Source organism: Phocoena phocoena, chromosome 1, assembly GCF_963924675.1.
Source record: "Phocoena phocoena chromosome 1, mPhoPho1.1, whole genome shotgun sequence".
Taxonomy (NCBI): domain Eukaryota; kingdom Metazoa; phylum Chordata; class Mammalia; order Artiodactyla; family Phocoenidae; genus Phocoena; species Phocoena phocoena.
The window spans coordinates 75,923,737-75,946,272 of NC_089219.1; the positions used below are offsets into that span (position 1 = coordinate 75,923,737).

Consider the following 22,536-nt stretch of genomic DNA (forward strand, 5'->3'; position numbering starts at 1 on the left):
GCTATAATAATTATTATGATTTTTAATATGCAGATAAATACCTTTAACTCATGTTTTAACCATTTTTCATTTAAATGTTTTTAATTATCCAGTAACTTTAGTTTTATAGCTTCTTAGGCTTCAAGTTAACTACAATACATGGTATCCTTTTATTTCAATTAATTGATGGTCAAAGGTTAAAAAAAGACAAGGAACTAGAATATTTGGGCCCATAAGAGTGTGACAATGCTATTTTTTCTTCCGAATGTTTCCTTAATGAAACAGACATCTGGATAAATTAAAATATTATTTGAGGTGCCTTATATTTTCTGACTTAAAATCTACTGCTTAGTTTAAATACTGTCTATAATAGATCAACCAAGATCTTTAAGGCTCACAGAAATTTGGCTTTGGCCTGGGATGGGGTGGGGTGAGGAGGGTGAGATCCAATAATCTATGCAATGTGAGCTAAAAACTTCAAGGATTAGCTATATTCTAAAAGTGGAGAGAAAACGCCATACTGGTAGTCTTACATCCTACTTCTTACATTCCACAAACAACAACAGGTATCCAGACTCATGCCATAGTGTGTGTACTCCATGAACCAGAAAGAGCAAACCAAAAGTTCAAACCTACTGAAGGTCCTGGCTTTCCTCTCATCCCTGGTGGTCCAGGAAAACCCCTAGCGCCCTAAAAGAAAAGAACAGTACAGTGAAGAGAAAAACTATTATACGACAGAAGGCAGATACACCTCTATTTACAAATTACTAAAAAAATTCATGGAATTATTCTAAAATAATTGAGAAAACTGTTTTAAACAAGACTTGTAAAACCATATTGATACCATATCCTAGAAAACATATAATCAATGATTAAAATAATGAGTACTCCTTTCTTTTTAAAGAATTTATACATTTTCACTGGCTTTTGTTGTATTTATATAAAATTAACGGTAAAAACGTTACCTTGTCTCCAGGATACCCTGGTTCTCCTGGCTCTCCCACAATGCCTTGTTCACCCTGGAGAGCACAATTTCACGTGAAGACACTTAAGCAATGCAAATGTGGTAATATTATAAGAAAGCAAATACTAGTTATACAAGAGTAATTTCTCTATTTTTCCTACTTCTGAGAAAAATTATATAATTGATAGTAGAGATTAGATCCCATATTTTTTAAAACAAGTATTTTATAAGTTGTGTGGATTCAAAAGAAAACGTGATAAGAAATCATCTCTATGACAATGTAAATATTTAAATCACCTTATCACCTTTGATTCCAGGTAGGCCCTTATTCCCCGAAAGACCCTAAAAAAGAAAGTGATACTTTGTGACACCATAGAAAAATCAAAGTGAAATATCCATTATAAAAATAGAAACGTACCATTGGGCCAGGGATTCCAGAAAGTCCAACTGATCCCATAGGGCCAACACTGCCCTGAAAAGCAATAAGAAAGAAAGGCATCCTTGAGCACCCAACTAGAATTTAAAAGAGAACATGGTAAACTTAATTAACCCAGAATGGTTCATCTGACTAAGCTCCCACACATGCCTTATTCTTCAACTACTTCTTTTCCTTCTCACATTTATAAATCATACCAATCATGCAAATTTTAATGAGGTCTATCCTGTTTCCTGAAGCCTACTCATACGGATCTTGTCCATGAGCCTCCTTCCCTTCCTTGAGCTCCTATAATACTTACTACCCACAGCATTCATTTTGAAGTATTTCTCCAGAGAGATAATATCTTGATGATAGGGGAAATACTTTAGTGTCATGTTCCCAGGAAGTATTCAATAAATACTTCATTTGCTTGTCTTAGATTTTTCTTTCACCCATTTATTCAGCAAACATTTATTGGGCAGTTACTATGTGTCAGGCATTCCAATGATTTTATTTCATGATTTACAACTTGCAGACAATAAAAATTACCATAATTTTAGGGAAATGAGTAGTAAACAAAAGGCTCTGCTCTTCTGGGTTTCTCTCATTCATTCATCATTTAATATTTATTGAGCATAATATGTATCAAACATTGTAGTGTTGTATGGTAGTGTTGAGGAAACAAACATGAAAGAGACATAGACACCAATGTCAAGGTTTTCAATTTAATGCTCCAAAGCAAGATTACTCAAAAACATTAACTACCACTATCATCTCCTGCAAGCAACAGACCTAGAAAAACTTCTGTAATATGTCATCTTAGAATGTAAAGGACAACTTATAAGGGTTTTTGAAAGTAAAATTTTAAAAAATAGTGGAAATCTCTTGATTGTTTGGAGCCCACTAAATTTTTGTGTTATTGATGCCTTCACTTTCCTTCTTTCTCTTGCAACCTCTCTGTGCCTGGCTAACGTATCATCCTTCACCTTCAAATACTGAGTTGCTTTAAACCTCCATTTCTTGCTTTCCAAATGTTAAGAACTTTGAAAGGTGTATTTGCAGCAATGATGAAAATGTTGCCCTTTCTAGTTGTAATCCAAACTTTTTAGGATAGCATCCCAGGCCCTTACTACTAGTTTTCCATCAACCCTTTCAGTCTCATGTCCTTCCATTCGTCCCTACTCTCCTTTGACTTCTTCCTCCTCCTCCAAACCCAACATTCTAGACACAATGGGCTGTGTTCTAGCCTCTGAACATGCTCTCCCTTACCACATACTCCAACCCTTTGAAGATACAGTTACCACTGCTGGAATGTCCTCCTTCTTACAGTACTGAGAATACTGCCCTGTTTTTGGTTTTTTGTTTTCTTTTTTCTGTTTTCCTAATCTGTGCATTATGTGAGAGCAGAAGCATGTTTTATTCATTTTTTTGTATCTCTGACCCAACATAATAACTGGCACATAATAGTTTTGAAATAAACTATGGAATGAACACTGGAGGAAGTAATCAACTTCAAAAATAAATTTAAAACAGTGATTTCCAGAGGTCTACATCCTGACATAATGGCCCATTTCTAATAGTCCACATTTATATAACTACAAATTTCAGAACAGAAAATATGACATCTTTACTTTGGGGTGAGTCTTAAAGTCTGTGAAATATAACTACTATATATTTCCAACATGTGTAAGCCTGAAATACATGAGACTGCGAGAGGCAGAGTAATACTTTCCAACTTAATGAACAGATATGCAGTATTAATACATCATTGACAAATTCTATCAATAGGAAATAATTATTCTTATAATTACAGTGGCTAGTTTATTCAAAGTTCATAGCTTTAAAACTTATGATAGTTTAAAAAATACAGGGTTCTCGCCTGCGGAGACTGGTGGAGTCGGGCAGGAAGCTTTAAAGCAGTTTCATGCCGGGCCTTATCCCAGATTTTCTGATTTGATTCCTCCCCAGTGAGGCCCAGCATCGGTTCAAGATTCCCACGTGATTCCATTGCAGGCTGAGAATCAAAGTCTAAGCAAAATGACCTTGAAGTCCTTTCGCAGAGGACCAGAGAGTAGTTTGGAAAACGACCAAATATTCTGAAGCCCTGGTCTATAGTGTGGTATGTTTCTTTGTATGATTTTGTCTATTTAGATTTGCTTTTACCATTTGTCCTAGGGTTCTGACTGTTGGTTTTTTTGTTGTTGTTGTTTGTTTTCTTCTTATGAGTGTGTGTATACGTTTATTTGTGTGATTTTGTCTGTTTAGTTTTGCTTTTACCATTTGGTTTGGGGTTCTATTGTTTGTGCATTTTTCTTCTTTTTTCCTTCTTTTTTCTTCCTTTTCTTCTGACCCATGTGGGTGGCAGGGTCTTGGTGCTCCAGCCAGGTGTCAGGTCTGAGCCTCCACAGTGGGAGAACTGAGTCCAGGACACCGGACCACCAGAGACCTCCTGGCCCCAAGAAATATCATTCGGTGAGAGCTCTCCCAGAGATCTCTGTCTAAACACTAAGACTCAGCTCCAACCAACAGCCAGCAAGCTCCAGTGTTGGATGCACCATGCCAAACAACCAGCAGGACTGGAACACAACCCCACCTACTAGCAGAGATGCCACCTAAAGTCATACTAAGTCCACAGATACCCCAAAATTCACCACTGGATGCGGCCCTGCCCACCAGAAGAACAAGATCCAGCCCCACCCACCAGAACACAGGGACCAGTCCCCTCCGCCAGGAAGCCTACACAAACCACTGAACCAACCTCACAACTAGGGGTCAGACACCAAAAACAACAGGAACTAGAACCTGCAGCCTGTGAAAAGGAGATGCCCAATACAGTAAGTTGAACAAAATGAGAAGAGACATATGCAGCAGATGAAGGAGCAAAGTAAAAACCCACCAGACCAAACAAATGAAGAGGAAATAGGCAGTCTACTGGAAAAAGAATTCAGAGTAATGAAAGTAAAGATGATCCAAAATCTTGGAAGTAGAATGGAGAAAATACAAAAAGCGTTTAACAAGGACTTAGAAGAATTAAAGAGCAAACAAAGAATGATGAACAACAAAATAAATGAAATTCAAAATTCTCTAGAAGGAATCAATAGCAGAATAACTGAGGCAGAAGACCAGATAACTGACCTGGAAGATAAAATTGTGGACATAACTACCGCAGAGCAGAATAAAGAAAAAAGAATGAAAAGAATTGAGGACAGTCTCAGAGACCTTTGGGACAACATTATATGCACCAACATTCAAATTATAGGGTTCACAGAAGAAGAAGAGAAAAAGAAAGGTCTGAGAAAATATTTGAGGAGAGTATACTTGCAAACCTCCTTAACAGGGGAAAGGAAATAGTCGATCAAGTCCAGGAAGCGCAGAGAGTCACATACAGGAGAAATCTAAGGAGAAACATGCCAACACACACATTAATCAAACTATCAAAAATTAAATACAAAGAAAAGATATTAAAAGCAACAAGGGACAAGCCAAAAAAAAATATACAAGGGAATTCCCATAAGCTTAACAGCTGAACTTTCAGCAGAGACTCTGCAAGCCAGCAGGGAGTGGCAGGACATATTTAAAGTGACGAAAGGGAAAAACCTACAGCCAAGGTTACTCTACCCAGCAAGGATCTCATTCCGATTCGATGAAGAAATTAAAACCTTTACAAACAAAAGTTAAGAGCACCACCAAACCAGTTTTACAACAAATGCTAAAGGAACTTCTCTAGGTGGTAAACACAAGAGAAGGAAAAGACAAACAAAAACAAACCCAAAACAATTAAGAAAATGGTAATAAAAACATACATATTGATAATTAACTTAAATGTAAATGGTTTAATTGCTCCAACAAAACACACTGACTGGCTGAATGGATACAAAAACAAGCCCCGTATATACGCTGTCTACAAGAGACCGACTTGAGACCTAGGGACACATACAGATTAAAAGTGAGGGGATGGAAAAAGATATTCCATGCAAATGGAAATCAAAAGAAAGCTGGAGTAGCAATACTCATATCAGAAAAAATAGACTTTAAAATAAAGACTGTTATAAAGAACAAAGAAGGATATGACATAATTATCAAGCAATCAGTCCAAGAAGAAGGTATATCAATTTTGAATACTTAGGCACCCAACATAGGAGCACCTCAATACATAAGGCAAATGCTAACAGCCCTAAAAGGGGAAATTGACAGTAACACTGTAATAGAAGGGGACTTTAACACCCCACTTCCACAAATGGACAGATCATCCAAAATGAAAATAAATAAGGAAACACAAGCTTTAAATGATACAGTAGACCAGATGGACTTAACTGATATTTATAGGACATTCCACCAAAAACAACAGAATACACTTTCTTCTCAAGTGCTCAAGGAACATTCTCCAGGATAGATCATATGTTGGGTCACCAAATGAGCCTTGGTACATTTAAGAAAATTGAAATTGTATCAAGTATCTTTTCCTACAACAACACAATTACAGGAAAAAAACTGTAAATAATACAAACCCATTGAGGCTAAACAATACACTACTAAATAGCCAAGAGATCACTGAAGAAATCAAAGAGGATATCAAAAAATACCTAGAGACAAATGGCAATGAAAACATGATGACCCAAAACCTATGGGATGCAGCAAAAGCAGTTCTAAGAGGGAAGTTTAGAGCTATACAATCCTACCTCAGAAAACAAGAAACATCTCAAATAAACAACCTCACCTTACACCTAAAGCAACTAGAGAAAGAAGAACAAAGAAAACCCGAAGTCAGTAGAAGGAAAGAAATCATAAAGAGCAGAAATAAATGAAAAAGAAATGAAGGAAACAATAGCAAAGTCAATAAACCTAAAAGCTGGATATCTGGGAAGATAAACAAAATTGATAAGCCACTAGCCAGAAAAGGGAGAGCACTCAAAGCAATAGAATTAGAAATGAAAAAGAACTGACTCTGCAGAAATACAAAGGATCATGAAAGATTACTACAATCAACTCTTTGCCAATAAAATGGACAACCTGGAAGAAATGCACAAATTCTTAGAAAAGCACACCCTTCCAAGACTGAACCAGGAAGAAATAGAAAATATAAACAGATCAATCTCAAGCACTGTAATTGAGACTATGACTAAAAATCTTCCAACAAACAAAAGCCCAGGACAAGACAGATTCACAGGGGAATTCTATCAAACACTCAGAGGAGAGTTATCACCTATCATTCTCAAAGTATTCTAAAATATAGCAGAGTGAGGAACACTCCCAAACTCATTCTACGAGGCCACCAGCACCCTGATTCCAAAATCAGATAAAGATGTCACAAGAAAAGAAAACTACAGGCTAATACCACTGATGAACATAGATGCAAAAATCCTCAACAAAATACTAGCAAACATAATCCAACAGCACATTAAAAGGATCATACACCATGATCAAGTGGGGTTTATCCCAGGAATGCAAGGATTCTTCAGTATATGCTAATCAATCAATGTGATACACCATTAATTAACAAATTGAAGGAGAAAATTAACAAGTTGAAGGAGAAAAACCATAAAATCATCTCAATAGATGCATAAAAAGCTCTTGACAAAATTCAACACCCATTTATGATAAAAACTCTCCAGAAAGTAAGCACAGAGGGAAGCTACCTCAACATAATAAAGGCCATATATGACAAACCCACAGCCAACATCATTCTCAATAGTGAAAAACTGAAACCATTTCCTCTAAAATCAGGAACAAGACGAGGTTTCCCACTCTCACCACTATTATTCAACATAGTTTTGGAAGTTTTAGCCACAGCAATCAGAGAAGAAAATGAAATAAAAAGAATCCATAATGGAAAATAAGAAGTAAAACTGTCACTTTTTTGCAGATGACATGATACTGTACATAGAAAATCCTAGAGATGCTACCAGAAGACTACTAGAGCTAATCAATGAATTTGGTAAAGTAGCAGGATACAAAAGTAATGCACAGAAATCTCTTGAATCCCTATACAGGAATGATAAAAAATCTGAAAGAGAAAATAAGGAAACACTCCCATTTACCATTGCAAGAAAAAGAATAAAATACCTAGTAATAAACCTACATAAGGAGACAGAAGACCTATATGCAGAAAACTATAAAACACTGATGAAAGAAATTAAAGACGAGACAAACAGATGGAGAGATATACCACGTTCTTGGATTGGAAGAATCAATATTGGGAAAATGACTATACTATCTAAAGCAATCTACAGATTCAATGCAATCCCTATCAAACTACCAGTGGCATTTTTCACAGAGCTAGAACCAAAAATTTCACAATTTGTATGGAAACACACAAGATCCTGAAGAGCCAAAGTAACTTTGAGAAAGAAAAACGGAGCTGGAGGAATCAGGCTCCCAAACTTCAGACTATATTACAAATTTACAGTAATCGAGACAGTATGGTATTGGCACAAAAACAAATATAGATCAATGGAACACGATAGAAAGCCCAGAGATAAACCCATGCACATACTGTCACTTTATCTTTGATAAAGGAGGCAAGAATATACAATGGAGAAAAGACAGCCTCTTCAATAAGTGGTGCTGGGAAAACTGGACAGCTACATGCAAAAGAATGAAATTAGAACACTTCCTAACACCATACACAAAAATAAACTCAAAATGGATTAAAGACCTAAATGTAAGGCCAGAAACTATAAAACATAGGCAGAGCACTCTATGACATAAATCACAACAAGATCCTTTCTGACCCACCTCCTAGAGAAATGGAAATAAAAACAAAAATAAACAAATGGGACCTAATGAAACTCAAAAGTTTTTGCCAGCAAAGGAAATCATAAACAAGACCAAAAGACAACCCTCAGAATGGGAGAAAATATTTTCAAATGAAGCAACTGAAAAGGATTAATCTCCAAAATATACAAGCAGCTCATACAGACCAATATCAAAAAACAAACAAACCAATCCAAATATGGTCATAAGACCTAAATAGACATTTCTCCAAAGAAGACATAGAGATGGCCAAAAAACACATGAAGGATGCTCAACATCACTAACCATTAGAGAAATGCAAATATAAACCACAATGAGGTATCACCTCACACTGGTCAGAATGGCCATCATCAAAAAATCTACAAACCGTAAATGCTGGAGAGAGTGTGGAGAAAAGGGAACCCTCTTGCACTCTTGGTGGGAATGTAAATTGATACAGCCTCTATGGAGAACAGTATGAAGGTTCCTTAAAAAATTGAAACTAGAACTACCATATGACCCAGCAATTCGACTACTGGGCATATACCCTGAAAAAACCATAATTCAAAAGGATAAATGCACCCCAATGTTCACTGCAGCACTGTTTACAATAGCCAGGACATGGAAACAACCTAAATGTCCAGCGACAGATGAATGGATAAAGATGTGGTACGTGCATACAATGGAATATTACTCAGCCATATAAAGGAACGAAATTACGTCATCTGTAGAGATGTGGATGGACCTAGAATCTGTCATACAGAGTGAAGTAAGTCAGAAAGAGAAAAACGAATACAGTATGCTAACACATATATATGGAATGTAAAAAAAAATTAGTTCTGACGGACCTCGGGGCAGGACAGAAATAAAGATGCAGATGTAGAGAATGGACTTGAGGACACAGGGAGGGGGAAGGGTAAGCTGAGACAAAGTGAGAGTAGAACTGACATATACATATTACCAAATGTAAATCAGATACCTAGTGGGAAGCAGCCGCCTAGCACAGGGAGATCAGCTAGGTGCTCTCTGACCACCTAGAGGGGTTGCATAGAGAGGGTGGGAGAGATGGGATATGCGGATATATGTATACATATAGCTGATTCACTTTGTTATACAGCAGAAACTAACATAACATTGTAAACCAATTATACTCCAATAAAGATGTTAAAAAAATACAGTAAACATCTCTGTGTGGAAATTATACAGCAGCAATTCATGTAAGGAATGGAAAGGAATATCATAAAAACAAACAAATGTTTCTTTATTGTCCTGTTGTTTTTTCTATACACGATATCCTAAATTTTTGTTTCAGTAAATATATTACTGTGCATATTCTGGCATGTTCAGATGAATGTACTTTGTATGCACAATATGCTATTTTACTTTTTAGTGACTCTGAAAGAAAAATCACAAAATAGTAAGTTTCAGAAGGTATCAAAAAACATATTCAGGGTGGAGTCAAGATGGTGGTGTGGGAAGTCACAGAGGTTGTGTCTCCCCACAAGTAGGGCACCTGCCGGACGCTGGTGGTGGACCCTGATGTCCAAGGAGATTGGTGGAACCCCCAAGCGAACCAGTAGGATGTGGCGGGACTGAGGGGGCAGTAGAAGTGGAGGCTGGAAAGGACCAGTGCCTCTAGGGTTGGCTGAGAGTGGGGAGGGGTTCCCATGCCTGGAGGAACCCTTGGGGGCTCAGATCAGGAGGGAGCATGCACAGCGTTTCCCCTTCCCAATCGGCTGGGGAAGTCTGACCAGCTCTCAAAGGCCAGGTCCTATGCCCTCAGAGGCCTCCTGTGGGCCTCATTGCTCCTGGGGGCATAGGAGGGAGGCCAGGGAGAACAGGAGGCCCAGGCCACGTGGATCCTCGGGGAGCAGGGAGAGCAGGAAAGGCAAGCAGGAGGTGCCCTCCAGGACCAGAAGAGCAGGAGAGGAGCAGAGGGAGAGCACCCCACCCACTGGAACCCAGGAAGCCTGCTGGGATTGCAGGTGGGGTCCCCTGCCCTCTGACACCAGAGGCAGGAGGCACGCCTGGGCCCCTTCTGTTCTGTAGAGCCTAAGCCCCAGCCCCACCCCCCCACAGGACCTTTTCAAGCCCTGTGGATCCCAAGCATAGGCCCTGTCCTCCAACATCCATAGCCAATGTCTTTTCCACCTTTTTTTTTCTTTGTTTTTCCTCTTTTTTTTTTTACTACTCTGGTTCTGTTTTACCTTCTGGTTGTTGTTTCAAGTATATTTTTATTTTTATATTCTTTCTAACATATCTGTTAGTATCCTACTCTAATTTTATTTTTTACTTTGTTATTGTTCCCCCACTTTGTTTTTTCTGCCCTTCGCAGCTTGTGGGACCTTGGTTCATGGGCCTGGGTTTGGGCTGAAGCTCCTGGGATGGGAGCTCCGAGTGTGAACCATTGGACTAACAGAGAACCTCAGACCCCAGGGAATATTCATCAGAGTGAGGTCTGCCAGAGGTCCTCATCTCAGCCCCAATACCCAGTTTTACCCAACAGCTCACAAACATCAGTGTTGGAAGACTCAGGGAAAACAACCAGTAAGACAGGAACACAATCTAACTCACCAAAAAAAAAAAAAAAATGAGATGGCAAAAAAATATGTCACAGATGAAGGAGCAAAGTAAAAACCTACAAGATCAAATAAATGAAGAGGAAATAGGCAATCTAACTGAAAAGGAATAATGGTACTAAAGATGATCCAGACTCTCAGAAATAGAATGGACGCATGTACCGAGAAAATACAAGAAATGTTTAACAAAGACCAGAAGACCTAAAAGAACAAACTGAAATGAACAACAATAACTGAAATGAAAAATATACTAGAAAGAATCAATAACAGAATAACTGAGGCAGAAGAACGAATAACTGAGCTAGAAGACGAAATCGTGGAAATAACTGCCTATGAGCAGAACAAAGAAAAAAGAAGGAAAATAATTGAAGATAATCTCAGAGACCTCTGGAACAACACTAAAGGCATAAACATTCAAATTATAGGGGTTGCAGAAGAAGAAGAGTAAAAGAAAGGGTCTGAGAAAATATTTGAAGAGAGTATAGTCGAAAACTTCCCTAACATGGGAAAGCAAATAGCCAAGTCTAGGAAATGCAGAGAGTCCCATACAGGATAAACCCTAGGAGAAACACACCAAGACACATATTAATCAAACTACCAAAAATTACATTCAAAGAAAAAATATTAAAAGTAGCAAGGGGAAAACAAAAAATAACAATACAAAGGAAACCCCATAAGGTTATCAGCTGATTTTTCAGCAGAAACTCTGCAGGCCAGAAGGGAGTGGCAGGACATACTTAAAATGATGAAAGAGAAAAACCTACAACAAAGATTACACTACCCAGCAAGGATCTCATTCAGATTTGACAGAGAAATCAATAGCTTTTCAAACAAGCAAAAGCTAAGAGAATTCAGCACCATCAAACCAGTTTTACAACAAATGCTAAAGAAACTTCTCTAGGAGGGAAACACAACAGAAGAAAAAGACCCATAAAAACAAACCCCCAAAATTAAGAAAATGGTAATAGGAACATACATATTGATAATAACCTTGAATGTAAATGGATTAAACGCTCTAACCAAAAGACACAGACTGGATGAACAGATACAAAAACAAGACCCATATATATGCTGTCTACAAGAGACCCACTTCAGACCTAGGGACACATACAGACTGAAAGTGAGGGGATAGAGAAAGATATTCCATGCAAATGGAAATCAAAAGAAAGGTGGAGTAGTGATAATCCTATAAGATAAAATAGACTTTAAAATAAAGACTGTTACAAGAGATGAGGGATACTACATAATGATCAAAGCATCAATCCAAGAAGATGTAACAATTATAAATGTTTATGCACCCAGCATAGGAGCACCTCAATACATAAGGAAAATGCTAACAACCATGAAAAGAGAAATTGACAGTAACACAATAATGGTAGGGGACTTTAACAACATCCCACTTTCACCAATGGACAGATCATCCAGACAGAAGATAAATAAGGAAACACAAGCTTTAAATGACACAACAGACCAGACAGATTTAATTGATATTTATAGAACATTCCACCCAAAAGTGGCAGAATACACTTTCTTCTCAAGCGCACAAAGAACATTCTCCAGGATAGACCACACGCTGGTCACAAATCAAGCCTCAGAAAATTTTTAAAAAGTGAAATCATATCAAGCATCTTTTCTGACCCCAATGCTATGAGACTGGAAATCAATTACAGGAAAAAAACCTGTAAAAAACACAAATACATGGAGGCTAAACAGTGTGCTACTAAATAACCAAGCAATCACTGAAGACAACAAAGAAGAAATAAAAAAAATACATAGAAACAAATAACGAAAACACAACAACCCAAAACCTATGGGACACAGCAAAAGCAACTCTAAGAGAGAAGTTTATAGCAATTCAATCTCACCTCAAGAAAAAAGAAAAATCTCAAATAAACAATCTAACTGTACACTTAAAACAACTAGAAAAAGAAGAACAAGGAAAACCCAAAGTCAGAAGAAGGAAAGAAATCATAAACTTCAGAGCAGAAATAAATGCAATAGAAATGAAGAAAACAATAGCAACGATCAATAAAACTAAAAGCTGGTCCTCTGAGAAGATAAACAAAATTGATAAACCATTAGCCAAACTCATCAAGAAAAATAGAGAGGATGCAAATCAATAAAATTATAAATGAAAAAGGAGAAATCACAAATGACACGACAGAAATACAAAGGATGATAAGAGACTACTACAAACAACTATATGCCAATAAAATGGACAACCACGAAGAAATGGACAAATACTTGGAAAGGTACAATTTTCCAAGACAGAACCACAAAGAATTAAAAAACACAAAAAGACCTATCACAAGTAATTAAATTAAAACTATAATTAAAAATCTTCCAACAAACAAAAGTCCAGGACCAGATGGCTTCACAGGCGAATTCTATCAAACATTTAGAGAACAGCTACACTGAGCCTTCTCAAACTCTTCCAAAAAATTGCAGAGGGAGAAACACTCCCAAATTCATTCTACAAAGCCACCATGACCCTGATACCAAAACCAGAAAAAGGTATCACAAAAAAGGAAAATTATAGACCAATATGACTGATGAATATAGATGCAAAAATCCTCAACAAAATACTAGCAAATCGAATCCTACAACATATTAAAAGGATCATATACCATGATCAAGTGGGATTTATCCCAGGGATGCAAGGAGTCTTCAGTATACACAAATCAAACAATGTGATACACCATCTAAACAAACTGAAGGATAAAAACGATATGATCATCTCAATAGATGCAGAAAAAGCTTCTGACAAAATTCAACACCCATTTACGATAAAAACTCTCCAAAAAATGCGCATAGAGGGAACCTACCTCAACATAATAAAGGCCATTAATGACAAACCCACAGCAAGCATCATACTCAATGGTGAAAAACTATTTCCAGTAAGATAAGGAACAAGACAAGGATGTCCATTCTCACCACTCTTATTCAACATAGTTTTGGAAGCCCTAGCCATGGCAATAAGAGAAGAAAAAGAAATAAAAGGAATACAAATTGGAAAAGAAGAAGTAAAACTGTCACTGTTTGCAAATGACATAATACTATACAGAGAAAATCCTAAAGATGCCACCAGAAAACTACTAGAACTAATCAATGAATTTGGTAAGGTTGCAAGACACAAAATTAATGCACAGAAATCTCTGGCATTCCTATACACTAACAACGAAAAAATCAGAAAGAGAAATTAAGGAAACAATCCCATTTACCACCACAACAAAAAGAATAAAATACCTAGGAATAAACCTACCTAAGGAGATAAAAGACTTGTACTCAGAAAACTATAAAACACTGATGAAAGAAATCAAAGATGACATAAACAGGTGGAGAAATATACCACATTCTTAGACTGGAAGAATCAATATTGTGAAAATAACTACACCACCCAAAGCAATCTACAGATTCAATGCAATCCCTATGAAACTACCAATGGCATTCTTCACAGAACTAGAACAAAAAATTTTACAATTCTTATGGAAACACAAAAGATCCCAAATAGCCAAAACAATCTTGAAAAAGAAAAACAGAGCTGGAGGAATCAGGCTACCCAACTGCAAACTATACTAAAAAGCTACAGTAATCAAGACAGTATGGTACTGGCACAAAACCAGAAATATAGATCAATGTTACAGGACAAAAAGCCCAGAAATAAACCCAGGCACATGTGGTCACCTTATTTTTGATAAAGAAGGCAAGAATATACAGTAAAGACAGCCTCTTCAATTAGTGGTGCTGGGAAAACTGGACAGCTACATGTAAAAGAATGAAATTAGAACACTCCCTAAGACCATACACAAAAATAAACTCCAAATAGATTAAAGACCTAAATGTAAGACCAGACACTATAAAACTCTTAGAGGAAAACATAGGAAAAACACTCTTTGACATAAACCACACAGTAAGATCCTTTTGACCCACCTCCTAGACTAATGGAAATAAAAACAAAAATAAACAAATGGGACCTAATGAAACTTCAAAGCTTTTGCACAGCAAAGGAAACCATAAACAAGATGAAAAAGACAACCCTCAGAATGGGAGAAAATATTTGCAAATGAAACAACGGACCAAGGATTAATCTCCAAAATATACAAACAGCTCGTGGAGCTCAGTATCAAAAAAACAAACAATCCAAGTAAAAAATGGGCAGAAGATCTAAGCAGACATTTCTCCAAAGAAGACATACAGATGGCAAGAGGCACATGAAAATATGCTCAACATCCCTAATTATTAGAAAAATGCAAATCAAAACTACAATGAGGTATCACCTCATACAGGTCAGAATGGCCATTATTAAAAAATCTAGAAACAGTAAATGCTGGAGAGGGTGTGGTGAAAGGGGAACCCTCCTGCACTGTTGGTGGGAATGTAAATTGATACAACCACTATGGAGAACAGTATGGAGGTTCCTTAAAAAACAAAAACTAGAACTACCATATGACCCAGCAATCCCACTACTGGGCATATACCCTGAGAAAACCATGATTCAAAAAGAGTCACGTACCAAAATGTTCATTGCAGCTCTATTTACAATAGACAGGACACGGAAGCAACCTAAGTGTCCATCAACAGATGAATGGATAAAGAAGATGTGGCACATATATACAACGGAATAATACTCAGCCATAAAAAGGAACAAAACTGAGTTATTTGTAGTGAGGTGTATGGACCTAGAGTCTGTCATACAGAGTGAAGTAAGTCAGAAAGAGAAAAACAAATACCATATGCTAACACATATATATATGAAATCTAAAAAAAAAGAAAAAAAAAGAAAATGGTCAGAAGAACCTAGGGGCAAGACGGGATAAAGATGCAGACCTACTAGAGAATGGACTTGAGGATATGGGGAGGGGGAAGGGTAAGCTGGGAGAAAGTGAGACAGTGGCATGGACATATATACACTACCAAACGTAAAATAGATAGCTAGTGGGAACCAGCTGCATAGCACAGGGAGATCAGCTCGGTGCTTTGTGACCACCTAGAGGGGTGGGATAGGGAGGGTGGGAGGGAGGGAGATGCAAGAGGGAAGAGATATGGGGATATATGTATATGTATAACTGATGCACTTTGTTATAAAGCAGACACTGACACACCATTGTAAAGCAATTATACTCTAATAAAGATGTTAAAAAATAAAAACAATAAAACCAAAAAAACCCAAAAAATAGAACTATCATATGACCCAGCAATCCCACTACTGGGCATACCCTGAGAAATCCGTAAGTCAAAAAGAGACATGTACCATAATGTTCATTGCAGCTCTATTTACAAAAGCCAGGACATGGAAGCAACCTAAATGTCTATCAACAGATGAATGGATAATGATGTGGCACATATATACAATGGAATATTATTCAGCCATAAAAAGAAACGAAATTGAGTTATTTGTAGTGAGGTAGATGGACCTAGAGTCTGTCATACAGAGTGAAGTAAGTCAGAAAGAGAAAAACAAATACCATATGCTAATGCATATATATGAAATCGAAAAATTAAAAAATGGTACTCATGAACATGGTGGCAGGGCAGGAATAAAAATGTAGAGATAGAGAATGGACTTGAGGACATGGAGAGGGAGGGAGAAGCTGGGGAAAAGTGAGTGTAACATCAACATATACACACTCCCAAAAGTAAAACAGTTAGCTAGTGGGGAGCAGCAGCATTGCACAGGGAGATCAGCTCGGTGCTTTGTGATCACCTAGAGGGGTGGGATAGGGAGGGTGGGAGGGAGACTCAAGAGGGAGGGGATATGGGGATATCCCCATATTCTGTCAGGGATATCCCCAACAGAACTAACACAGTATTGTGAAGCAATTATACTCCAAGAAAGATCTATTAAATAAAAAATTATTCATTATAAAAGACTTAGAAAAATGAAGAATTAGAAAGTAAAATGGTATGGGTATAGAAACTTCCAAGCAACATAAGACATTTTGTGGCATGTGACAAGTTGCATGGAAAACCCTATTCCTAAAAAACTATAGCTCTCTGAAAGTGATCCATGATAGGTTAATAGCTGTTTTCAGTTCCACAAGGATAACCTGAAAGTCCTTCAGCACTACCTACCTACCACACTTCTCTTCCATAAGAAGATGGAATAGACAGAAGGAATAATTTCATGTGTAAGAGTTTAGCTGAGGGTGTCAGGGATATAGCAACAGAGGCAAAAAAGCCTCCCACACAGTGACAACTAACAGAGAACTTTTGAGTCAAAGTCAGTCAAAGAAACAGAGAGACCCAAGGAGAGGTTCTTTGTGCAAAACAGCAGCCACTGGCCAATCACAGTGCATGAGTGAACACATAGTGGAAAAGACTGAATCCCATATTGGGCTTTTCAACCATTCCCACCCACATCACAGGTGATAATCATTGTCACTAATTAAGAAACCAAATGAGAATAAGAATCAACTGCATGGAAAAAAATAATTTAAAGAAAGCAGTATCATCTCTTGTCAGAAACTATACCTGCTGGAAGGGAACACCTGAGAGATAAAGCAGAGGCTGTAGTTCTGGGCAAACAGATACGCTGTTTACTAGGAAACACAAAAGTTCACATAATCTTTCTCAATTGTCTACAAAACCTCACCTCCTTCCATTCTGCTCCCATCACCCCATACTTCCTAGGCTGCCATGCTGCTACTCCTCTTTTCATTTCCCAAACATTTCAGTTTCCCCCTCTTCTGTGCATTTGAATACAGCGTTCTTCTGCCTAAGAGCCCTTTTCCCTTTTCCAGTCTACCACCACTCATATATAATCTTCAGAACAACTTAAAAGACATCTCTTTTGTGAAGCGTATTCTGACTTTCTGCTATAACACAAATTGCTCCATTCTCAGTGGCTTTACTTTAGTCCATTATAGCAGTAATCATATTGTATGATATTGCCATTAGATTATAAAGCTGCCCAAAACAGAAATCTTAATTTGTAATTTTAGGTCTAGCATCTAATTCAGCATTTGATACACAGTAGGTGCTCACATTATTTTGATTAAAATTTTTAATAAATGTAGAATAGAGGAAGTAATAATACCTGCTCTACCTACTTTACAAATGAGATACACATGTGAAAGTACTTTGAAAAGTATAAAGTACCATCTATGTCACTGCAGAAGAGATGATGACTACAAAAATGACTGTTAGCATCATTAGCCATTTTCATTTCTGTAGAATCTCTGCACACCTACCGAAGAGTGAGTGGAGAAAGGGAAAGGACAGAAAGCCCATTTTTACTGAGCATTATTATGTGTCAGAAACTGTTTTAAGTCCTGGCACTGAAAGATGAGTAAGAGTTAAATATTAGTCAGAAAAGTAAAGGTAAAGTGTTTCAGGTAGACAAACAGGTGCAAAGGCCATGTAGTAGGGAGGCTGCATGACATCTGAGAACAAACAGCTTTGCTAGTGCACAGAGTATGTTCTCAAGATGCAGAGAAGAACCACCATGTTAAGAATTTTGGTCTTGATCTTAAGCATAATAACAGAACTTTGGAGCTAACCAATTTAATGCTAATAGGTTAAATCAAGAATGCACAAAGAGTATCTTTGGAGTCCAATTCTCTTCCCCTACTTCCTGTCTCTCCCCACTGATAGGACCAGTGACCACCACTTACAGGTTTAGCCCTATTCTAAGTTCAGAGAAAAAAAGTTGGTTCTTTGGGTTCCACCTTCACATAGAGCTTCTCATGACGTCTAAAGAAATCTCTTAAGATAGTATATATTTTAAGGTATTGTAAGTTTTAAGGAGGTGGTATAGCACAATAGAGAGAATTTTGGACTCTGGATGTGTCATCTGGCTTCAAATCCGGGCTCAACGTTTATAAGCTAAGTGGTCTTAGGTTGTTCTGAGAATTAAATGACCTAACCCATGTGACTGGCACATAGAAAATACTAAATGAAAGTGAGCTGTTATTGCTGATTTTATTATAATTACTATACTAATATTATTATGAAAGAGAAAACTTTAAATGTCCTAGACTTACTCAGGTTCCTTAACTCTTTATTCTATATTCTTGCCATCTCAAATGGGCAAGTTAAATCGTGTTGATTTTTACCATTTTTACCACACACAGTTCATGATGATTTTTACCACAGTTCCAATAACTGAACTCCTGACTTACTCCTTTGGCCTAGCTGCCACCTTCTGACTTGGGGCAGTTAAGGTGGGGAAACAACATTAAATTTGGAGTCAGAGGACCTGTGTTCAAGTTCAAGCTAAAAATACCATAGCTATAATTTATGGCACAAAACTCTAGAGTCTTAATTACCTACTTCACATAATAGAGCAAGCTCTAAATTGATTTTTTTAATTAATTAATTAATTAAAAAATTTTTTTTTGGCTGCGTTGGGTCTTTGTTGCTGTGCGCGGGCTTTCTCTAGTTGCGGTGAGCAGAGGTTACTCTTCGTTGCGGTGCGTGGGCCTCTCATTGTGGTGGCTTCTCTTGTTGTGGAGCACAGGCTCTAGATGCGTGGGCTTCTGTAGTTGTGGCACGCAGGATCAGTAGTTGTGGCTTGTGGGCTCTAGAGCGCAAGCTCAGTAGTTGTGGCACACGGGCTTAGTTGCTCCGTGACATGTGGAATCTTCCTGGACCAGGGCTCGAACCCGTGTCCCCTGCATTGGCAGGCGGGTTCTTAACCTGTGTGCCACCAGGGAAGCCCTAAATTGATTTTTAAAGAAAATCCTACCTCTGTCAATGGTCATGCCCTACTTTTAGATGAATAGAAATAGTTTAAAGATTCTATTTTCATTAGGCTCCTTACATGTCATAAAAGTATGTCAATCTTATCTTTAGCTAGCTCAATGTTAAAGCATATGGCTCTAAATTTATCTAAAATATCTGTAATTTGCTTCCTGTCATGAACCAGAAGCTTGGATGAGAGAAATATATTTATGAAGATATATCAAAAGTAACAGTCTGTTTACTCCAATGAATAATCAAAAATTTATCAGAGAGCTACATATCCGGACTACATTGTTTTGGCCTCCACAGAATTGCTTTTAAACTGTACTTTGCTGACATCAGAAACTTCAGTGAAACTCAAGAGTTGAATTCACTGTATAAAAACTGATTAAGTGAACAAATAATATAGTCACTTTTTTTAAGTACAATGAATAAGTTAGGTATTAAAACGTTTAATGGCACTGTTGAAGTCCAGCTCCTACCTTTTGTCCAGGATGGTTTTCCTAACCATTTATTCAATTTTATTTCATAAAGCCTACTGTTATCATGTGCTCTTGTTTAGACCTATCTGCCTCTCTAGACCAGATGGTATGAAAGACTGTCTCAAAGGAAAGAAGTGGCTATTCTATGTCTTACACTTCTGGAGAAACTGAGTCTTGATTAAGTATCCTTAAGACAAATACACATACACATCAACCTGTAGAAATTTGTTATTTCAGTGTATCCTAAAGTATAATTAATTTTTAAATGCATACTACTGGTCTAATTTGCATATCTGGTGGAGAAATACATGTGAGCAAGGTTGATATTCAACAATGACACTAAAACTGTTCATTTTTGTAAAGTTTTAAAAACACATCTAACAAATATAAATACACACAAAAACATTTGATAAGAAGGATGATATCTGATACTCACTCCAAGCCCAGGAAATCCCGGAGGACCAATGCTACCTACAAGTCCCTAAGTAAGAGAAATGTGCAAAATTGGTTAAATATGATTCCAAACTACTAAGGGTATTTTCTAAAGATGAAGACAAAAATTTCTAGGAAAACATATATCAAAATTTACCTTCTTTTAGCTAACTTCTGCAACTTCCCTACTCTTACGCATCCTCCTAAGAAGTGCAAACCTCTGGTGGCAGCTTATATTCTTTAAAAGTGGCCCTGGCTTCATGCTTTTAGATACTAGGACTACCACTTAGCCTAGGATATAGATTTCTCTGTGTCTCCTGTGTATCTAATAAAGGAAGTGAATCCCATTAATAATCAGCATTATGAACATAATTAGCCTATATGTAGTATGAAAAGACAAGTGGTCAGCATGTCAGGTGAGAATATTTTCAGATGATTTAAAACACTATCAGCTCTTTTGAAGTACATTACTTAAATTCTCTAAATTTCTCATTTATGAAACTGAAATAGTAATATTTGTTTTCATTTTGTAAAGAAGTAAAACTGTAATATATATATTATTACAGTTAGTAATAAAACTCTAATATATATATATATATGAGATTTTGAAAATTTTCTTAAAGTACTATATAAATGTAAGAAATTACCAACCTTGTTAAATTATTTGTATGAGATTTTAAATTATCTATATTAATTTTTCCAGTTGATTCATGATGGGTCTTTGTGACAGTCTTAGACTCATCATGACAGTCTTTGTGATAATTCCTAATCTACTCCATGTCAGAGTTACATCATTTACAGGGTACAAAGTGTAAGAATACACCCTCCCTTTATTTTTGCATTTCAAATTCTGTTTTGAAACAAAAGTACAGTATAAAATATAGGGAATAATAAACCAATAAACTGAAAATATCCAATTTATTCTTGCATTCTAAAGAAGACTCCAAATGCTCTTCCAGAAGTAATATATTTTAAATATAAGCAGCAGACTTCAAAGAGAAAAATTTTAAATATTGTTAGGAGTCCAACCCTAACAAACTTCATGTATATTTAACTGACAAAACATTAAATAAGATGGCTTCACACTAGGTATGCAAGGACATAGATGGTATTAAAGAAAAAAATGTAAATAATGCTTTACTTTATTATGCCTGAAATGGGAAGCTTCCCAGAATCATGGGCAAGAATAAGATGGTAAACATTCTACTTAAGACATGATTCAACTTTTTAACAATTTGTTTGGAAATCAGTTCTATTCTTATTTTATTTTCCAAGCCTTATAACAAATAAAACTTTTGCTAAATTCACTGAATAAACTAATACAGTTATAATTTAGAAAAAAATAAAAAAGAAACTATTTTCAAACACTATTTTAAGCATAAATGCTAATAATTTACATAGTCTAAATATAGGAACTATTCCTAATTTATGATCCAAGGATTTAGTAGTTGATTCTAATTCACCTTAAAAATCTTATGAAAAGAATGTGTACATGACATATATTGGGGGATAGCCATTTTCTGAGGGTAAAAAGTAAAGACATTTCTTTCTGCCTAGTGTCAAAAAGCAGCATTCCATCATCATCCTTTGATAATACAATTAAACTAATTTTAGAATTTTAACTCCCTAATCTGAACATAGATATCTAAACAATCCCCCCAAAAGACTTCTCTATAAAATACTGAAAAGTAAGGTAGATCAATGACAGGTTTGAGTCCAAAAGAGCAATCACCAAATGCACAATTTTTACCTGAGGCTTGTTAGTACCTTGATGTACATGAAAGGCTTTTTTCCCCATGCCCCTCCCCACAAATATACAAGTCAGTATCGTGATTGCATACTTCTAATATTTTAAATAATCAGTCATGTTTAACATGGTCAAAATAATTAATTTTAATGATTATCTCTCAAAACAGAATTTATAACACTTTTGTCTTATTTCCGATGCTGTAAAACCACAAAGTGGAATGTGCTCAGTGGTATCAAAACTCTCTGGCCAAGAGTGCTTGTCAGGAATGTGATAATGAGAATGGCAAGTACAGTTGCTATGAAGTCTTGAGTGATGTTAGACTGCAAGGGTGGACCATCACAATTTACTCACAGGACTGCCATCAGGACCTGCAGGGCCTCTGTCTCCAAAGTCACCTGGAAAACCCTGGCCCAAAGAAAAAAGAAAGAAATGCTATTAAAGCCAAAATAGATAAAGAATTCATTTTTGCTGTGTTTTCTGATAAGGAACTTAGTAATAGGAAATATTTATTTCCTAAC

The 22,536-nt window shown here is 36.7% G+C and overlaps 1 protein-coding gene across 1 annotated transcript in view; it reads right to left on the reverse strand.

Moving 5' to 3' along the window:
* The window catches only part of COL24A1 (collagen type XXIV alpha 1 chain), a 368,100-nt gene that overhangs the window by 266,401 nt on the left and 79,163 nt on the right, over nt 1–22,536 (reverse strand). Inside the window, exons 12-17 of the mRNA XM_065887776.1 lie at nt 22,370–22,423; nt 20,273–20,317; nt 1,362–1,415; nt 1,241–1,285; nt 945–998; nt 616–669 (exon numbers count right to left, since the gene is read on the reverse strand). Of these exons, the coding sequence (XP_065743848.1) occupies nt 616–669; nt 945–998; nt 1,241–1,285; nt 1,362–1,415; nt 20,273–20,317; nt 22,370–22,423 (306 nt within the window). The remainder of the gene's footprint in view (nt 1–615; nt 670–944; nt 999–1,240; nt 1,286–1,361; nt 1,416–20,272; nt 20,318–22,369; nt 22,424–22,536) is intronic.